General features: G+C 41.7%; 1 protein-coding gene across 6 annotated transcripts in view; it reads right to left on the reverse strand.

Annotated features, from left to right (window-relative positions):
- CCNT2 (cyclin T2) overlaps positions 1-21962 on the reverse strand; it is a 46756-nt gene that overhangs the window by 2167 nt on the left and 22627 nt on the right. For 3 of the 6 annotated variants that reach the window (XM_030580872.1, XM_030580871.1, XM_030580870.1), the window contains 4 exons: positions 11948-11993; positions 10477-10640; positions 5294-5364; positions 2353-5036 (listed from right to left, as the gene is read on the reverse strand). In XM_030580872.1, coding sequence (XP_030436732.1) covers positions 3630-5036; positions 5294-5364; positions 10477-10640; positions 11948-11993 — 1688 coding nt within the window. In that variant the 3' untranslated portion in view covers positions 2353-3629. Of the gene's footprint in view, positions 1-2352; positions 5037-5293; positions 5365-10476; positions 10641-11947; positions 11994-12871; positions 14986-21962 lie in introns of those variants that run through there. The other 3 variants (XR_004002686.1, XR_004002685.1, XM_030580873.1) reach the window with 2 other exon arrangements.

Below are 21962 nucleotides of genomic sequence, written 5' to 3' on the forward strand. Positions count from 1 at the left end.
TGCTTGTAATTCTGCTTTGCTGGAGGAAGTATAATTTTAAAACCATGAATCAGTATATTTCAAATTACAGATAAAATAGCTATAATACTCCTAAGATAGTTCCACATGACCTTGAAGCTACTTCATTAAGCTTTACACACTTATTACATGAACATTAATACATATTTTGATATGGAAAAAAATTAAAGTTCCCACTTGGTTCATATCAAATGAAAAGTAGGTTCTGCACTTTTTTTTTTGAAAGATGCATCTAAGTTACAAAACTTGCTTTTCTGAAGTTCTCCGACTACGAATTTCTGCTGAGTTAGAAATTACTGTGAAAAAAGTTAGAAGTTAAACTATGCTACTCTTCAAAATTCAAAGTGCTTTGTTTACATTTGAAAAACCATGAATGTTTTGTCATCAAATCCATGGGGATTTTTCATAATTAATATACACAAGCAAAACTGGCAAGATAACTATAGGAAATGGGACTGTTATTTCTGCCCAGTAGAGAGAGTGGCGAGGTAAGGAACTTTATTAATAAATAGCTTTTACATAAGTTGTCCTTGAAAAAGACAAGTGAAGTTTTAATCTCATAAAAGGGCTGTTTTAAAATTACAACTGGCTATTTTAACACACAACATTTATCTACAATGAGCAGAAAGGATATACAGCACTTCAAGTTTAACCAAATACCAAAAGTACTAGACCACAACAAGATACAGTACATTGTCTAGAGTACTTTAATGCAGTACTTCCACCATTAGCGATGAGACTAAAGATTCAACGTACAGTAGAATCTCAATAATCCACACACTTAACATATCACAAAAATGATGAGATTTAATAGCTGAGCACTGTAGTGAAGTTTCAGAATTAAGACTTCATTTTTACAAAATATATAGTGTATTTTCTATTAAATTCACTCAAAACAGTAACAAAATTATAATCGAAGTGAACAAAGTACACTGTGGAGTATTAGCTTTTTTATTGCATTTATTCATTCACTTATGGGACCAGTGCTGATCCCATAAACAGTTGGAACATGCTGCAATTCAAAGTTTAGTAATTTGCAATGGGTTTCAGTCAGTGTGAATTAGTGATATTTTGCTGTTCCCCACCCCCATATCAACTCTAATCTCAGAGAGCAAGACTTCTGTACAGAGATTTACATATTTACACAATTGTAATGCAAACTAAAAATAATCTTATCTGTAGATATTCTTTACAAAGAAATTGAAATCACGGTTTCTCATTAACCTAGAATAGCAACCTTTTGTCAATGTAATTTCACAACCCCCTGGAATCAACATGAACGACGTGTTTAAATCATCACCTCAAGTGAAGATCTCTGGCCTTTTTCATTTGTTTTTTACCATTGCCAGTAACCTGCCTGGCATTCCTTCTCCAAGTTATAACATTAGATGCTATATTTATAGTACAATATATTGCTGTATCCACATTGGATGCATAAGATGCATTTCATGGCACAGCTATTTAACAGGCTTACAAGCAAATATTGTGAAACTTTGTAAAGAGTATTTTAACACATTTTACTATTTTATCTTCTATCTCTGCATATTAGTTCAGGACAGTTTACATTGCTTACATTTGTCAACAATTCTTCAGTCTTAGTGCTGAGGTGGAGAGGAGAGACTATTAAAAGGGTTAGAACACATCCAACAATGCGAAACAACTGTAATAATGCTGAAGTATATTTTCCTGAATGTAGAAAAATTCAAAGCAGTTAAGGATAAAGTTTTGTATCCTGTATATCCATGGGCAAAGGCTAAATGTGGACCTAGATACATTCTGTTTTTCAATTTAAAATGTTTAGATGCAAAAAGTAGTGTCCATTGTTCAAATAAAACTTAGTTACAAGCTTTTGCATTACTGGAAACTGAGTATTACATAGTAATTGATATACCTGTAGTTACATAATATAGCAACTACAAACTCGTAGGTACTGAACAATTTTGTAGTTTAAAGCACTTCATTTCATAATGGAACTAAAGGGCTAAGCTTCAGATTAAAATTCTGAAGTGTTTACAACCAGTTACACTGAGTACTAACTGCATGTGCAGGTGATTTAGGACAACTTCACTTGTATATTTAAAAAAAAAAAATCAAAACAGTCACTAGGAACCAGCTTTTGCTACCTTATACTGAAATATATGTTGAATTCATTCATAGCTTATCAATGATTTTAGGCACAACCATAAAATTAGTTAATTGTCAGCTGGTAAAACGGAACTGTAGTTTTGTCTTTCAACAAAAATGATGTATACACATTCAAGTCTCACTTCTTCTAAAAAGGCAGAAGACTGTGCAAACAGTACACAAGCTATATGACGACACTTGCAGACAAAGTGTATACTAGTGGTTTAATTGGAGAGTGATTTTTCACAGAGCTAAAAACAAAATAACCTCCAATTTTGTAACTAATCACAAGTACAATGCACAGAGAATCAGTGGTAACTATTTTATTGTTGGAATATAAAGGAAGGTTGGGATATCATAGTTTTACTCTTATTTATTGTGAAGACTGCATTCTCACCTGTAAAAGAAATATGGCATCACACACAAGTACACTTTTTGGAATTCAGAACATGTCTGTTATTCTGAAATGGTAATGGAAACAGTGATCCCTGTTTACTATTAAAATAACTTATGGTATTAAAGTTTAAAAAACAACTTACTAATTTTTCACTATAAGTTTTTATGAACTTCAGTTCTTAACTCACATTAATCTATGTAATCATTAAGTAACAGCTCTGCCTATATTACTGCATCAAGCCAATAAACATTTAAATGCACTTCACATCAAGATTATGTAAACTTTTTTCTTTTTTCCTTCAGAAAGCTTGGGCGCATTTCAGCAGTCAGTCAGGTCACAGTTAGCGAACTGAGGCCCAAACTCCTTTATTGCCTCATTGGTGATGCTCTCCTGTGGATGAGCGTACATGGTACTAGATTACCCACTCTAGTGAAGTGCCCTTTTAAGCAGCTTCCAATAAGGCCTACTGTTCAAGATAAACACAACAAAGCGTCACTTTTGTTTAGATTACTGATGGACTCTGACACAAGATAAAATAAAGTTATGTATATTTTGTTATACTTACAAGCAGCTCCAATCCTGAGTATTTATGGTATATCTAAACATACAAAAATGTATGTACATTTTTCTCCACTTTCTTGTAAACAGTTGTCAGTATACTGTTTTTAATCCCTTTATCTTTGAAACATGCAAATCATACATACAGTATAAATACACAAGGAAAATTACACTCATTCAAAAGCTAAGCAACAAAAATGGTGGCTGCAGTATTAAAATTATAAATAATCAATGCTTGAGGAATCCTAGAAACCTAAAAGCAGATGATCATTCTACTGTTCTTAGCTGCAGTTGTAGAAATACTGAGATTTTTGCACCTTCCATGCTATTACAGTATTTATAACACTATTGTATGTGGAGATAAAGACTTGTTTACTATACCTCTTCTTTTCAGAGTGAAGGATAAAGCAGCACTTACATATAATGAAACCATGGCAACAACAGCTCGTGTTGCTACTGCTAGATTAGGAAGTTTTCCATTCTAACGATTCTTAAATTAAAAAAAGTAAAGAAAAGTGACCTAAACAATTGATTACATGTTCATTCCTTGGGCACTTAACAGCGAATCCAGCATGTCGAATGTATCTTTGTAGTCCATATGCTGGCTGTTTGTACTGTACTCGTGATTGGCATCAGGACCGTTCTCCACTGGCTTCTTGTCCAGTTTCACGAGGGTGCTGAGATGTCCGTAGCCCACCTGGTATGTGACAGGGGGAGGAGGGGGTAAGGGAAGGTTAAAAACAGAGTTGTGAGAGGATACATACTGCTTAACAGAGGAAGAACTAGATGAACTACCTGAACTTTTGGAACTTTTGCTCAATTTGGAGTGGTGGTTGTGAGAAGCATCATTGCTGTGCAACTTCTTTCTTGAAGAGCCGGAACTAGAGGAATTACCATCACTACTCAGGCCAGCAGGACTCCTCAAAACAGTTGGTGTTATTCCATCAGTGCTATGTTTACTGCCGCCACTACTACTGCCACCACTATGTGAATGCTTGTGACTGCTACTATGATGGCGATTTGAAGAATGTTCTTTGTGCTTTTCTTTATGGTCTTTGCTAACATGTGGACTTGAGTGTTTGCTTTTTCCACTGCCCTCATCTGATGAACTGTGTCTTTCTGACGAAACTTTAATTTTCATTTTCAGATCTTCTTTACTGGAACTCTTTTCTGTAGGTGGGATTGGTATTCGCAGTTTGAGTGATCCACCCTTTTCTTTTTTATCAGATACATGTTTTTCTGGTTTCTCTGCATTTGCAACAGGAATTTTCATTTTAATAGGGGAAGTAACAGAACTGCTACTGGCTGCTTGTGGTTGAATGTGCTTTTTATGTTGCTGGTCTACTTGGGTAGCTACATAATGTTCCCTTACATCCAGTTCAAGGGTTTCTAGTTTGCGTTTCTCTCTGTATTTATCCAAGGACATTTTCTGAGGAATTATAGGAGCAGCAACCTGTCCATGGTGTTTGTTTCCTGACTTGTGAGCATAGTCTTGTTTACCAGTGGAATGCTCAATAAGTTTGTCAGATCTGTGATGTAACCCAGAATGCAATTGTACAGAAGTTCCTGGTTGGAAGTTCAGATTATACTGACTACCAGGTAACACAGTTTCCTGTTTCTGAGAATATATTTGTTCGGTCCTTGTTTGTTCTTGATGTTGAGGCCATTCCTGTGATGTCAAACTATATGAGGTACTCGGCATTCCTGTAGCTAATATTGCCAAGTTTTCAGGTGCATGACTGTGTTGAACAGACATACTCCCTGAGTTCAGAGGTACTGGTGCAGGAAAGGTTGACGTCGATGACTTTTGGAAGCTTGTGTTGGCAGATACACCAGTAACAGTATCCACCAAAATTGAATTCTGGACCAAAGATGAACCAAGAAGAGAATTCTCAGATACCTGTCCATCTCCTTTCGGTTTCTTAGCAGCCTGATTAGCCTATATGAAAAGGAAAAAGAGTAAGGACATAAACTTAAAAAGTACCTACAAATAAACAGTTACCTAAGATATCTCAAAACTGGATAAAATAAGGTGGATTTCATAGTTTCATTTTTTTTTAATTTAAGTTACCATAATAGGGAACTGCAGAGGGGCATACAATTATGAACATACTGCCAGGGAAAAGTTGACAATCTTACTTTTAGGTTTGTGGCAGTTATGTCCTATGGCAAATTACTTAGGCAACAAGTTCTTACCCTCCAATTACGAATCCTCTTCAGTCTGCTAGGCGTTTTCTCTAGTATTTGCAGAAACTCGTGTGTGAGCTCTGGGGGAAAAAACCAAAAGCCTCTTTTCACACTTGAATCAGTAACAGAATCTATGTTCTTGTCTACTCAGTCAGCTGGTACAGGCAAGCCATGGTGTACATTTACACAACCCCAGCTTGCCACACAGAAACTGGCTGTGTGGACCCTGCTACCACTGTACATCAAAACACATAACAGAACTTACCCTCTTGCATCTTTTCAGTAATAGCGCACAACCTTAAATCTTAAACCTTAAAACCTTAATTTAGTTTAAAATTTAGTTTGACGGGGCTGAGCATTTTATAAGCCAAGCAGTTTAAAATCTAAAAGCTTACCCAGATCTAAACCTTATCTTAACAAGCTTGGTCAGAAAAGCTGCACCAGTGACTCATATCCCTCTTGGAGGTGTTAGCCACTGTGGAAACAGAGTAAATCATTCATTAGTGATATCCCAAGGACTGTAACTATCCCACCTTGCAGGGTCCTAGAGTCTGGGCTCCAGTGTGAGCCGTGAGTCTACACTGTAATTAAAAATCCCTGCAGCGGGTGTCTAACTGCAGTGTAGACACACCCTTAGAGGCCAGGATAGAAGTAATCAATAATAGGTATGAAGGGGCGTAATCTAGTATGGGGGGGGGGGAGGAGTTACTTTGAGAGGCCTCCTGGGAGAGCCCCTCCTTGAACAGAGAGCCTGTGACACAGAGCAAGCACAGGAACTGCCTGACCTGCCAAGGCCAGGGGAATTTGGCAGGGAAGGAAGGAGTCCAAGGGATTTAACAAATAGAAAGTCTCCAAGTTCAAGAAAACTCACAAAATAAAGAAAACCCAATACACCTAACAAACATATCCTAAACTCAGGCAACTCTAAGCTGCCCCAAGAGTAAAAATGCAAGCAGAAAAACAGCAGAAGGCTGGCAGCTACCCACATTATCGCACTAAGTGCAACATGTAATACCACCTGCCTCATGGACAGGTAGCATACGTGTGCATGCAGTGCAAGCTGCTCATGGCCCTGAGACAGAGTATGTGCACTTGAGGCCAGAATGACTGAACTGGATGAACAAAGAGACAGAAAGAGCTATACAGAGGAGACTTTCAGGGACATAGTGTCCTGTCCGACAGCCCCAGTGCTGTTAAGGAGGATGAAAGTCTCAGGGCATGAGACCACCACACTAGAGCAAAAGGAAATGATCTCATAGTTGGGACCCACCTTTCAGATGATGGCATGATATCCTCTCACATTGAGGATATCCCTCCGGAGGTAGGGAACCAAGTTACTAGGAAGAGATGATAGGCAACAGTAATGGGGGACTTTATTAGACATGTAGATACTTGGGTTTGTGATGACTCGGAGAACTGCATGGTGAATTGCCTTTGGAGTGCAAAGGTAGCAGATCTCACAAAACATCATCCTAGATAGTCTTATAGGTAGTGCTGGGGAGGAGTCGGTGGTACATGCAAGTATGAAAATGACATAGGAAAAGGTTGGAGAGAGGCCAACCTCTCTTGGAGGCCAAGTTTGGTCAGCTAGGTAAGAGATTGAAGTCCAGAACCTCCATGGTAGCATTCATTGAAATGCTTCCAGTTCCAAGCACAGGGCAGTAAGGCAAGCAGCACTGCAAGGTCTCAGTGCACAGATGAGACAATGATACAGGGAAGAGGGATTTACATCTATTAGGAGCCGGGGAACTTTTGGGGAAGGATTGGCCTATAAAGAAGGAATGGGCTCCACATTAACCAAAATGGAACCAGACTGGTGGAACATAAAATTGAAAAAGTTGTACTGGATTGTTTAAACTGGGGAAAACCTGATAGGAGTAGAGGATTACATGGTTCTGGTGCAGACATCCCTTAGGGGGAACTTTATCTTAGTATAGAGGATAGGAAAGAAGTTGGTAAAATACAGAAAAGATGTAGTGAGCAACAGGCAAATGTAGGCGTCCCATTTAAATATAACACACGAAGGCAAGCAACTGAATATTGACAAAATGTGTAAGTGCTTATATACAAATGCTAGAAGTATAAATACTAAAATGGGTGAAGTACAGTGCCTGGGATTAAAGGAGGATATTGATAAAATAGGCATCACAGAAAATTAGTGGGAAGAGAATAATCAATAGGACATGTTAATACCAAGGTATAAGATATATAGGAATAAGAGGAGGTCACGTTGCTTGCGTCTGGCATTATATGTTAAATAAATCAGTCAAATAAGCTAAAGATCTTGAACAGAACTGTACTACAGAATCACTGTGGATAGAAATTGAATACACTCCCCCCCCCCAAAAAAAAAAAAAAAAAAAAAAAAAAAAAAGGTAGCACAGAAGTAGGAGTACACATTTACCACCTAACCAGGATGGTAACACTGAATGTGAGATGCTAAGGGAGGTTTAGAGAAGCTACAAAATCAGAAAGCACAATAATAATGGGTGAATTCAACTACCCTTATACTGACTGGGTGAGTGTCACCTCATGGCATGATGCAGAAATAAAATTTCTAGACACCGTAAATGACTGCTTCTTGGAGCAGTTAGTTCTGAAACCCACTAGGAGACAGGCAATTCTTGATTTAGTCCAAAGTGAAGGACGGGTACTGGTTCAAGAGGTAACTAGAGCTCAACCACTTGGGTAATAGGGACCAAAATGTAATTAAATGCAACAGGGAGGGGAGGAGAAATATTACTACAAAGCCCACCCTGGTAAAATGTAACTTTAAAAAGGGAACTACATAAAAATGAGGATGCTCGTTAGATTGACATTAAAAGGAATCGTTACAAGGGCTAAATACCTGCAAGCAGCATAGGAACTATTTAAAAAGCACCATAATGGAAGCTCAGATTAGATGTATATACTAAATCAGGAAAGACATTAAAAAAGGTCCAAAAGAATGCCACCACAGCTCATCCTTTAAAATTTGGATGACAAGTCCTAATAAAGATAATAGGAAGGAGCACAAACTTTGGCAGGTTAAGTATTAGAAGATAGGCCTAGAAAGAATTTGAGAAGCAACTTACTAAAAATGCAAGAAATTCTTTTTAAGAACATCAGAAATAGGAAGCCTCCCAAACAGGCAAAGGGGCCACTAGACAACAAAGGTGTTAAAGGAGCACTCAAAGAAGACAAGGCCATTGCAGAAAAACGAAATAAATTCTTTGAATTGGTCTTCACTGAAAAGGATGAGGGGTGGAGGGAATACCCACACTGATGTGTCAACAGAAGAGGTTTAGAACAAATTGATAATTATACTGTAATAAAATCACCAGGACCAGATAGTATTCACTCAAGAGTTCTGAAGGAACTCACATATGAAACTGCAGAACTATTAACTGTGGTTTGTAACCTATTGCTGAAATCAGCCTTTATACCAGATGACTGGAAGATAGCGAATGTCACGCTGATTTTTAATAGGGTCCTAAAGGCGATCTTGGCAAGTACAGGCTGGTGAAACCTAATTTCAGTACAAGATAAATTGGTAGAAACTACAGTAAAGAACAGAATTATTAGATACATATAAACATAATATGTTGGAGGAGTCAACATGGCTTTTGTAAAGGGAAGTCATGCCCCACCAATATATTAGAATTCTTTGAGGGTATCAAGAAGCGTGTTGATAAGGGTGATCTAGTTAGTGTACTTGGATTTTCAGAAAGCCCCTAGCAAGGGGTTTCACCCAAGGCTCTTAAAGAAACTAAGCATTCATAGAATAAGACGAAAGATCCTCTCAGATCAGTAACTGGCTAAAAGATAGGAAATGAAGGGTAGGAATAAATGGTAAGTTTTCACACTGGAGAGAAGTAAACAGTAGGGTCCTCCAAGAATCTGCACTGGGACCTGTGTCATTTAACATATTTATTAATGAAATGGGAATAAATGATGAAGTGACAAAGTTTGCAGGTGATAATTATCTTGAATAATTTTGTAAGTCCAAAGCTGACTCCGAAGAGTAATAGCGGAATCTCACAAAACTGGTGATGGGGCAACAAAATGGTAAATGAAATTCAATGTTGATAAGTGCAAAGTAATGCATATTGGAAAAAAAATAATCCCAACTATACATGTATACAAGACAAGACATTTCCTAGCACCTCTGATTAGTATATAGATTTGCAAATGCTAGACAGCATTTATTATTACTGCACTGCAATAGTGCTTAGGGATATCAATCACAGACCAACGTCTTGTTGTGCCAGACACAAATAAAGGGATAGATTATAAACTCTTTTCTGGGGCAGGGACTAAATCTAAACCAAGTGACGACAGATGGAAACAAGACAAGAACAGCATAAGGGACCAGTGAGACAAAACTGGTCATCATGAAGAGTAAAAACAGTAAAAAACTTCGGTAAATATCTAGACCATTTAATTTTCTGTTAGGAGAAAAAGTTTATTTTTCTTTCTGATAAAATCCATTAAATAGATATTCCATGGTACTAACATTAAGGTTCCATGGGCTATGGCAGATTCACTCCTATTGCACAAAATTGGCTTTAATATGGTTGATCCCATATCAGTCTTATACTCCTAAAGAAATTATCTTTAGTGACTAATAATGTGGGTGGAAATGAAGCAAATTGCCATCTTAAGGCAGCACAATCTATGAGAACTTCAGTTTTTCAGTATGATTATTTAAAATCCCACTTCAGCAAACAATTTAAGCATGTGCTGAACTTGCAACCCGCAAAAGCTTTTAAGAAGCCCCAAGCCTAATTTAGACAGCCCTGTGAGCACATTTGAGTTATGGTAGCCTCCCCAGGCTGTCCTATGAGCTGCACTATTGCATGTGAAGGCCCTGCCCCTAGCATGGTCCACATGCCAAATCTTGCGAGGAAGTCCTCAGGGGGGCCCACCTTACGGCCATCTTCCAATTCCTGTGCCGAGAATTCTCCCACAGCTGATATGGGGCTCACATAGTCCCTTTACTCTGCTCTGGCCCTTTTTTCTGGTTTACATGATCAGGGCAGGGGTGAGGGTCTCACCTATAAAGTCAGTGTTATTTAAGCATGAGCTCAAGGGCTTCCCTTACCCACGACCTAAAGTAGTTGGGGGTGAGTTAAATGTTAGCTGAAACAATAGCAGAACTACAAGAACAAGGTCACAACATTTAAAAGAAATAAAAAGGCAATACTACTTACCATCTAGCAATTCCAGAGTAACTGAAGGATCAACATATTCCCACCAATGCTTTCCATCCGTCGATACAGGAATCTCCCAATTGGACCACTTGCATGCCAAATGAATGCACACACATGCTATCACTGTGGGTTTGTACTGAAGACAGAAGGTAGTAAGGTGCAGGCTGTTGCAGAGAATTCAAACATGTAAAATAAAAAACCCAAACAAGTCAACCACTAAGATATAGGATAAGGTTTTATATCAAAACTGATATTAAACATTAAATCATGGAACATGCTTCTGATTAAATTCTGAAATTATTTTATAACCTTGAGAAAAGGCAGGTCATTTATCTGGTAAATTTAATTTGCTTTTAACAAGAGTGAAAATAAAAATATAGTATCCCTCAGCTCATGCTATTGACATTTTACTTAATTTTAAAGAGGGCCAAAAATTCAACATAACATGGCTGATAAAATTTCAGCCACAGTGAAGTCATTAATACAGCTCATTACTGAGACTGCATATCAAACCAGTAGCTGTGGATACCCAATAGTTCCCTAGAGGTTGAGAGAATCATTTGTGTGACATGAGTAGGCCCAGGTTTGGGATACAAATCTCCTCTCATTTCAATTTCCCAGCTGGTAGTAGCACAAGTATGCTGATTCAGATTCAGTGATTCTAACAGCTTTTGTAAACAAAACTCTTCCAAAGAAGAAATTATCCCATAATAAAAAGGGACCACCAAAAATGGTTAGGGTCCTCTCAAACAAACATTACATATACAAACTGATTTTAACAAAACCATGTACTAGAATTACATTAAATTCAAACTAATTTTGCAAAGACCACATGGAAGACTTAGATCTACTCCTAAACTTCATCCTTCTGCACTAGAATAGCTGGATACATTTACTCTTCTGCATTTGGACAACCAATTTCAATTTCACACACATACTAAGATTGTTAAAAAAGCATGTTAAAAAAAACACTGCTTCTGGAAGGACAAACATTGCTTAGACTAATTATAGTCTACCTGGAAAGAAGATCAGATAATTTTAAGAGTTTTTAGGCTGACTGCAGTTTCATAAAATTAGGATTGGATCAATATATTTAAATTAAGAAAAAATTGTCATTAACTACAAGTGTAAACTAGAAATAGCTTTGTACTTACCAAGATGCTCGACTTTCTAGGTTAAGTTTATCTCTTTGTAATCTTTAGCTGCTATTCAGGCTACCAGTTTTAGACTTATGCACTCACAAATCGAGAAAATGTCATCAGAAAGCACCACTACACTTCTCATTGTGCATTTAACCCCTTTGTGCCACAAGGCCCTTGTACAATACACCGCACTGCAAACAGAAAGGTACCACCACTGTAGATGGCCCAGTTTTCTGTTGCAACAAGGGCAGGACACATGGAGGGGGCCCTGCAGTAAAGGAAGCTATAGTGTGCTACAACAGTGCAACAAAGAGGTTCAGGATAACAACCTGTTGGTAGCCATGAAATAGGATGTCTGTGCCAAATCCTTGCTTGCTGTAACAAAAAGAAAATTGAAGAAAAATTAGCAATCTACACTAAGCGTTGGCTCCATTCCAAAATTAAAATGCTTTAACCTCAAAATGAATGATATGGAGAACACTTAAAAGATACATTAAGCTGCCTTTAAAAGTAAACCTGAGGACAGGTTTACTCATCCTCACTGAGCTACACTCGGAGATGGGCAAGTCATTCAGTTCATCAACCTTCCCTACTGTACAGAGTATGTTGATCCTTCTGCCTCTTGAACTGTCTCCATCTGAGCCACAAAATGAGGGAAGTCTCCCTTTCATCTCCATAGCCCTCCCAAATCTAAGACAGTGTGGGTGGAGGGGCGGCTCTCTTACCTTCCACCCCAATTCTAGTGCTTGCCTGCCTCCCTACGTTAGTTCTAGATGGCTCCTTCCCACAACCCTCCCCACAGCTGGGTCTCTCTCAGCAGTACAGTCCAACAGAGAGCCTGCAGCACTAAAGCTCAGGCCAGATATTAGTGCTCTTCTCCAGCTGAAAGAACACAGAGCAGCTGAGAAAAAACTCAATGACCATACACCAGTAACCCATAATTATCCTAGAAAGTCCTAGAACAGAACTAGTTCCCGAACTAGACAGTTTAAGGGTTAAATTAGCTTGTGTGCACTTATACACCTTCTTTAAATCAAAATGTAATGCTCATTAGCATGGAACAAAACATTTGATTACATCAGAAGCTTCAACGTAGATTTTAACAAATTTATAACTCATTAAAAAAGATCATTAAGTTCAAGTCTTCAACATCCCAAAGACTGATTACGACGTCCCTGGGGCCTAACAACCACCAAGTTTCTGGCCCTTATCTGCCAACCCCCCAAGGTCCTCACTCAAATAAGAGCACTTACTCTTAAAATGTGTAAGATGGAATGTCTGGGCACAATGAGCTTAACTGAAGATTGAATGCAGCCTTCATTGAATTTTCTTACTTTGATACTACCACTTGAAATCAGTGCTACCTGGAGAAAATGTACTGTTGGATCTTATGTCAAAGGGAGCATTGTCACAAACCTCTATTCTTTTATTTTAAGGAGTTTGTCTGAAAAAGAAAAATTGTAGCAGTAGCTTTCAAATTTAGCAATCTGGGAAGCTTTTCACATCATCATTGAAACAGAATTCAATTGGATTCTGTTTCCAATTACTGCTGATAATAAAGATACAAATGTGTAAACCAGGCTTTTGCTAGGGTTGGGCAATGCCATAACTCATTGTTGATGACATCAGTGAATCTGACAGAAGTGGTAAGAGAATAGGACATCTTTCGCCACATGTATTTTGCTAATCCACAATTATCGAAAATAAACTGACATTTGATGGAACTCTACTACATATTTAGCTTTTACAATCTATGGTAGTTCCGTGGCAAACTTATTTTCTCAAAATTAAACTTCTTTGGTAGCTTTTCCCAAAAAGACACAGGAAAGCATATTCAGGGCTCTACTACAGAAAAAATGGACACTTTCATAAGGAAACATAACTGAAAACAGAAATGTTAAACAAGATTGCAGTTTGTTACAGTTTTTGTCAATGCAGAGAATAAGCCATCTTCACAGATTTCTATACAATACTGAAACTTTGTGAAGGATATTTGAGTTAAAGAAAGGAGAAATACCACAAATTCATCAATATGACTTTATATTCACGAAAGGATGGGCTGCCAAAAGCAACCAGTGTAACAAATATGATAGTTGTCAAATATGGAATTGTTAATTTTGTTTTACATAATTTTAAGTTGAACAACAAGGAAAAAATCAATTTGAAAATTATACATTTCAGCCTCAATATAAGTCCACATTAAATGAATGCTTTCACTCACAGCACTACATAGACTTCTGTAACGAAGATTTCAAATTTATTCTATTTACATACTTTTGTGTAACCAAATGAAGATTACCAAAGACCAGGATACAGGCGTTTTAGCTCAACACACCAAAGCCACAACAGGGAAAGACTGTCCAAGGTATTCATCTAAACTTTTTAAACTTTAACGCAGCTTAGTGACATCTTACTAAAGCAAAGAAACCTAGTTAAAGACTTGTACTCCACCGTTAACTAACCCTTTAAAGCTGATCAGGGATTATTTGAGAAATGTGTCAAAAAAGTAGAAGGCGTGTCAAGGCAATGACCTTGTCTAAGGTATAAAAGAGAGAGAAAATCAAGAGATCATGATAGTTTACTACTCATCTGTTTGATTGCAGATAAATATATGACTTCCAGAATGCGTTTCCTATCATTCTTTATCACTCAGAGGCAGAGCTGACTAATGTAATTCTTCACTGCACAACTGACCATGAAAGACTGGCTTGGATACTTGACATAAGTAACCAAACCCTTAAGGCAGGACCTGATACAATTAATCTACCTTCCAAGAGTCCAAGGTCTTCCATAAACCCCTGGATGATTAGATTACTGAATCAATTGTTAATGGGCACAGGAACCCTGCCTACCTGATGTGGTTCCCAATGTTCAGTCTATGAGCCTTCTCCTGAAGACAAGGTCAATTGAAGGTGCAGTGCTTCTGGGGAGATCTTATAAAGTATTTAATTATATTCTCAGCCTGCTTGTTAGTAGGACTCAGACATTTAGGGAACTTATGGCCCCAGAGAGAGCACAACCTCCTGGGACAATCAGGATATAAGAGCTACCTAGACTCATTGCAAGAAGGATTACTTGGTGAGTAGAAGCTGGGTAGGGAAGCTCTCCTGGTATCCCAAGGGGAGGAAGATACCCAAGCAATCTCCAGAAAGAGATGGACCCAGATGGGCGAGTCTGCACTTAAGAATGAAGAGCTATTAGAATCCTCTGGTCAGAGGGAAAAGATCAAACAGACCCAGGAAGCAGACTGTGTTGATGAACACCTGATACATAGGGGGAAAGGCTGGAAGAAGCCCAGGGTACAAGGGTTAAGGTTTGTGAATAAAATCATAGAATATCAGGGTTGGAAGGGATCTCAGGAGGTCATCTAGCTCAACCCTCTGCTCAAAGCAGGACCAATCCCCAAATAGTCCCCTCAAGGATTGAACTCACAGCCCTGGGTTTAGCAAGCCAATGTTCAACCCACTGAGAATAGTCTTGTCTGATTGCCAAAGACTATTAGACCTTCGAAAGAGGACTGTAGAAACCTGAGGTAAAGGTTCAGAATGGGAGTGTTTCCTCTACTAGTGACAGGATATAACTTACTTAAGATCTTCCTACCTCACATAACATCAGCTGAATTGTCTTGGTCATGACATCCTCTGGAAAAGATATATATTTGGATTTGCCTCCTCTTCTACAGGATCACTTTCTCTGTCAGATTCAACCACAGTTGAGCAGATTATACTGGTGGTTTGGAAGGCTTACAGACTGACTGTGCAGTTTTCACATTAGTAGAGTAAGGACAATGGCTCTCCCAAGATACCCGACAATGAAGGTAAAACAGCTGCAGTCTCCCACAAGGCAGCAAGGTTAAACCAAAATCCCTGGTTCCCAATGTTCATTTTCAGGAGAATCTTATGTCCCAATGTAGATACAGGGTTAACTGGTGAGGGGCTTCTGCTCAGGGGCATCAAGAAAGGTCCCTGAGATGGGGACGAGTGCACCAATTCCTGCCCCTTCAAGTTAATCAGAACTAAGCTCTGAACACCAGATTGGACTGACACCAAGAACTGAAGGGTCGAGGTGGTAATCTCAGCAATAGGAAAGAGGAATATTTTCTCACATCTGATCTCTCAGCTAGCACAGGAGCCAATAACTTAATTTTTGCTACTACAAACATGAATTTCCCTTTCAACACCAGAATTTCCCTTTCAACACCAGAGTTTCCTTGGAATGGGAACTTCTTACTGCCAGATCATTACAGACACACTGTCTCGAGACTCCACAGGTAATTGTGGTCCTGTTTCCTCTTTCTTGTCAGTCTCTTAACACTGATGAAGAATGATCTGGAAAAGTCTGATGTTCCCCATCTTCCACCTACCAGAATGTCCATACCTTCTCAGCCCCAAACTTAGACATTCTAAGGTTGGATCTTTAAACTCTCTAAATCTGTGAATCTTTGAAGTCAGAAGGCACCATTAGATCATCTTACCTGGGCTTCTGCATATTAAAATTTCACCCATTTACCCCTGTACTGAGCCCAATCACTTGCTGTTTGGCTAAAGTATATATTTCAGAAAGGTATCCACTCTTGATCTGAAGACTTCAAGAGATGGTAAATCCACCACTTCCCTTGGCAATTTGTTCCAGTGGTTAATCACTTTCACGATTAAAACTGAGTGCCTAATTCTACTTTTAATTTGTTTGGCTTCAGCTTCTAGCCACTGGTTGTTCTTATGCCTTTCTCCACTAGATTAAAAAGCTCTTTAGTGTTTGGGTATTTTCTCCCCAAAGAAGGAAGCTCAGGGCCTCCATTAGCATGGATAAGATTTGAAACTCCATTCTTGAATGGGAAGCTTGTAAACATCAGGCAGATGTGGCAGAGAATTGGCAAAGTCCCCATTCACCCAAGCATCTAGGAAAACGAGTCTGAGATAGGAAATTTGTTGTTACAAGACAGGCATTTCTTAAACCATGTTTGTCCCCCCTGAATCTGCCATCTTTAGTGAGGCATGTTACTAGAAATTAAGTTTTAGGCAAAACAAGTTTTTCTTTGAGTGCTTCTTCATGTCAATTCCAATCAGGTGTGTGCGTGCACGCGCACATGCACGATGGCCAGAAGATTTTCCCTTAGCAGCATCCATTGAGTTGGCCTGGGCACCCCCTGGAGTCGTGTCCTCATGGCACTTAATATATAGCCCTGCCTATCTGGCATCCCTTCAGTTCCTTCTTACTGCCAGGGACAGTGGCTGGAACTTCCCTTGGCTATTGTTCAGCAAATTTCTTCAAGTTTCTGTGTATATAGAAACTTGAAGTAGTACTCCAGTTAAAAGTTTAGTGTAGTATAGTAGTTGGGGTCCATCCCACCCCCCACTGCATGGCTTGCGTCAAGCACATGCCTAAGAGTGATCCGCACTCGTTGTGTCTTAGGTGCCTGGGGGAGACTCATCAGAAAGATTGTTGAAAGATCTGTTGCACGTTCCGCCTGAGCACACAAAGAGCAGGAACAGTGGCTGAAGGTGATCTTCCTGGAGGCAGCCTTGTGTCTCAATTCCAACCCAGGCTCGAGAGACCCAATCCCTACAGCGGAGCGCCTCGGCACTGAGGGAGGACTCCTCCAGGAACGCTCGGCACCACCATGGCTTCTCATGGGGGGCCATCTGATAGTAGGCACCGCTCCCATTCTCCAGTGCCTCAAAAGAAGAAAAAGCCGGACAAGCGTTCTCCGGCTAAGCCTCAAGAAGTGCGACCCCAGGTGGGCCACTCCTTCCAGTCTCCTTCTGAGGCAGTGTTGACTCTTGTCCAGGTGAGGCAGTTGAGTCCGGCTCCACCTCCATCTCCAGCGTCTACACAGCAGCTTCAGCTTCCATCCACAACAGGAGCGTACCAGGCCGCCAGAGATCTCCTCCACCTGACGACACCATTCTTGCCTGCCAGGGAGGATCTCTCAGCGCAGATGGAGCTCCGTACTCCAGTGCATTCTAAGGGAAAGCCTGCTATGATGTCAACCCTTCGCCTTGTCCATCGGCACCTACATGCTCTGACAGACAGCCTTCTCGCTCTCTGAGCTCTTGATGTTCGAGGCACCGAGGATCGGCTCCTCTGTGGTCTTCAGTGTCTGAGACCTTGGAGTCAAAGCCTGACTCCTATCACTGAAGCAGGAGCAGAAGCCATAGAGCAAGGTCAGGCAGAGACAGAAGGGAGCATCAGGCGTGGCCTCTGCAGTGGCAGAACCTGCCTCAGTGGCCCTTCTGGACTCCCTGGGCTTATCACCAGGGCCTGGGAGGAACCCAGGGCCCACACTCAGTGATGTCTTCAGTCGCCTTCACTACTTCTGTGCAGCCTTCTGCTGTGCATACGCACCCAACACCTGTGGTCCTGACACCTTTCCCTCTGGCACTGTCATCAACTCCGACTTCGGTACCGGCCTTTGTGATGGCGACATACCTGTCCCTCGGACCCCAGCGGCTCCTCGAAGCATGCCAATGCAGCTCCCTACTGTAGACTGATTCTGACACTGGCTTCCATGCCTACGGCCCTGGCATCAGCACCACCTCCTCCAACGCTGCCCTGGGAGTCCCGTGACCCGTCCGGGGCAGACGGCAGGGAGCTTCCACCACTGGCACATGCTTCCTCCTCCTCCTCGTTGGATGAAGCGTTGGCAGGGACATCCATAACTCCTGCGTTAGAGGACAACAGAGTTCTACAGCAGCTGCTCCGCAGGGCTGCCCAAGGTTTGGGCATCAAGGCCGAGGAGGCTGTTGTCAGGGCCTTCACGGGTAGTGTTACTCCTCATAAAGATGGTGGTGGACACCACCAAGACTTAATGGCAGATGCCAGCATCCCCACCACCCACTGCCAAAAGCAATGAGTGCTGGTATTTCATCCCCTCCAGAGACTTTGAGCATCTCTACTTCTACCTGCCTCCGGACTCACTGGTCATTGATGAGGCTAATCAGTGAGAGAGACAAGGTTTCCAAGGTCCGTCCCCAAAGAATAGGGATCCTAAATGCCTGGACCTTATGGGCAGAAAAAAAAAAATTACTCCAATGGTGGTTTACAACTCCGTATTGCTAACCAGTGGGCAGATACTCTTATAACACCTGTGCTACCATGGCTAAGTTCACAGAGCTCATCCCTTCGGACTCTCGGTCATACTTCACCACCTTGATGGAAGAAGGGAAATTAGTCTCTCATGCTTCACTGCAGGCAGCCTTAGATGCTGCCAAAAGAGCCATGGCGACAGGGTTGGCTATGTGGGGGGCCTGGTTGCAAGTCTCAGGTTTACCCTACGAAGTCCAACAAACAATTCAGGACCTCCTGTTTGAGGGTGAGACTCTGTTTTCAGAGAAGACGGACAAATGGCTCCACAGCCTAAAAGATTCCCAAGCCAACCTCAGATCCTTGGGCTTGCATATCCCTGCCACCCAGCGGACACACTTCCGCCCACAACCTCCTCAAAAGGTTCCAGCAGCAGAACCATCAGGACAATTCTAGGAGGAGGAACTGGAGCGGTAGAAGGCAACATCCCTCCACTAATCAAGGCCAGCCCAAACCACCCTCTGGCCCTAAACTGGCCTTTTGAAGGTGCAGTCGAGGATGGTGCACCAAACCAGAGACTGGATTCACCTGGCCTCACCTTTTCCTCCCGACTATTCCCTTTTTACCATGCATGGTCCCATACAACTTCGGACCGCTGGGTGCTTTGCACAGTAGAGAGGGATACTCCATCCAATTCTGTGCCCTCTCGCCCTTCCACCCCTCTTCCCCGTCCCTCTTCGGGGACCCTTCTCATGAACAACTCCGCATTCAGGAGGAGGTTCCACTGAAACACAGGGGTGAGGGTTTCTATTCCCGCTATTCCCTTCAGGTTTGTGGTCAATGGTTCCCATTACCAATGTACTGTCCCTCCCTTTCGGCTTGTCAATAGCACCTCGAGTCTTCACCAAGTGCATGGCAGTCGTCACCGCCTGTCTGTGGCAACATCAAATACAGGTTTTCCCATACCTCAGTGACTGGCTGATCAAAGCCTGATCAAGGGCTCAGGTGGAACTTCAGGTGGCATTCATCAGAGCCACCTTCAAGAATCTGGGCCTCCTACTGAATGAGACGAAATCAACTCTGCCCGGGGGAGGTGGGGGGTGGAGGGGACAGGATGGACTGCTTCTATATGCCTTCCCACCCATACCACTCGCCCACAAAGGTCCGCAGAGACCGGGCTCAGGTCATTCTCATAGCACCAGCCTGACCCCACCAGCGTTGGCACACGGGTCTCCTAGACATGTCAGTCGGAGCCCCGATTACCCTGCTGCTCTTCCCGGACCTTCTCACACAGGATCATGGGCGGCTCCAGCACCTGAACCTGCAATCGTATCTCACAGCCTGGAGGCTCCATGGCTGAAAACATTCGAGCTCTCCTGTTCCGAACAAGTCAGAGGTTCTCCTGGGCAGTAGGAAACTCTCCACTAGGGCCACGTACCTGGTCAAGTGGAAGAGATTTTCCATCTGGTCAGCTCAGCATGACTTTCCCCCGGCGCTAGCCTTAATGCCCCAGAGTTTGGATTACCGTTTCCACCTTAAGCAGGAAGGTCTCTCCTTGTCTTCTATAAGAGCACACCTGGCTGCCATCTCGGCTTTCCACCCGGGGATACAGGGCCGCTCGGTTTTCACTAACTCCCTGGTCAGTCGCTTCCTGAAGGGCCTCAACAGGTTGTACTGGCATGTCCGCCAACTGGTTCCTGCTTAGGACCTTAACTTGGTCCACCCTAGGCTCATGGGGCATCCCTTTGATCCTCTAGCAACATGGTCCCTGCTCTACCTCTCCTACAAGGTTGTGTTCCTGGTGGCAATAACTTCAGCCTGGAGAATATCTGAGCTCAGGGCTCTGATGTCTGAGCAGACCTACACCGTGGTTGTTGTTTTTTTTTTTGTTTTGTTTTTTAAAAAGGACAAGGTTCAGCTCAGGCCCCATGCGGCTTGCCTCCCAAAGGTGGTGTTGCAGTGGAACTGCAATTAGGACATTTTCCGCCTGGTTTTTTACCCCAAGCCTCATGCGAGTACCAGGGAATAGAGGCTTCAAACTATGTCCGCAGAGTGCTGGCCTTTTACATCAAAAGGACGAAACCGTTCAGGAAGTCGGTACACCTCTTTGTCACAGTAGCGGACAGGATGAAGGGCCAGCCTGTTATTTCAACACAGCACATTTAATCATGGATTGTGGCCTGCATTACTGAATGCTACAATCTAGCAGGAATCCTAGCACCACCATAACAGTGCAATCTACAAGAGTACAAGCTTCAACTACAGTTTTCCTGGCTCAAGTCCCCACCCAGGACATCTGCAGGGTGGCGACGTGGTCATCGTTACACACTTTCGCTGCACACTATGCATTACCAGGCAGGCCAGAGATGATGTGGCCTTTGGTAGAGCAGTACTCCAGTCAGTGGACAGCTCCGACCCCTGCTACTAAATTTGCTTGGGAGTCACCCGATTGGAATCGACATGAACAAGCACTCGAAGAAGAAAAATGGTTACTCACCTTGTTGTAACTGTTGTTCGAGATGTGTTGTTCATGTCCATTCCAATACCCACTCTCTTACCCCTCTGTCAGAGTAGCCAGCAAGAAGGAACTGAGGGGGTGGCAGGTTGGCAGGGCTTTATATCGGGCGCCAGGAGGGTGACGCTCCAGGGGGCGCCCAGGCCGACCCGATGGATGCTGCTAAGGGAAAAATCTTCCAGCCATCGTGCACATGCGCGCGCACACAGCTGATTGGAATGGACATGAACAACAATTATGAGAAGGTGAGTAACTGTTTTTTTGAGGTACCAGAGAATTCTGTCTGGCTGCTCTGGTGCTGTTGTGGAAGGCAAATGTATGGATATGCCTCAGCTAACCTTGTGGATCTTCTTCTGCTACTAGAAGTTTTTGTCAATGCCCCTCTTTTCCCACCACCCAATAGAGAGAGCTTTCTAGGAAGTTATTGGTCTTACTATGGGGTGGACAGCACATCCCCAAAATAGGGATTTATTTGTACTAACAATACTCTGAAAGGGCTTTCTTGGAGACAGTGCTTCTTAACCAAGATAAGGTGCTGCCTCTGGCAGATGAAGTTATTGTTGTATCTCTTCCATCCTACTCCTTTAGCACCAAGCATTTGATGCTGACAATAGTTTATATTCAATGCTAGACACATCAGTTTTCAATGTCTAAACTTAGCATTTATCCACCACAGAACACCACACTGTGATGCCAAGGAATAAACACCAAATTATGTTAAATTGGGATCATGCAATATACCTAGCTCTTAGCACTTTTCATCACCAGATATATATCAAGCTACAATCCCACTGTGTCAAACTCAT

Source organism: Gopherus evgoodei, chromosome 11 (assembly GCF_007399415.2).
Source record: "Gopherus evgoodei ecotype Sinaloan lineage chromosome 11, rGopEvg1_v1.p, whole genome shotgun sequence".
Lineage (NCBI taxonomy): Eukaryota > Metazoa > Chordata > Testudines > Testudinidae > Gopherus > Gopherus evgoodei.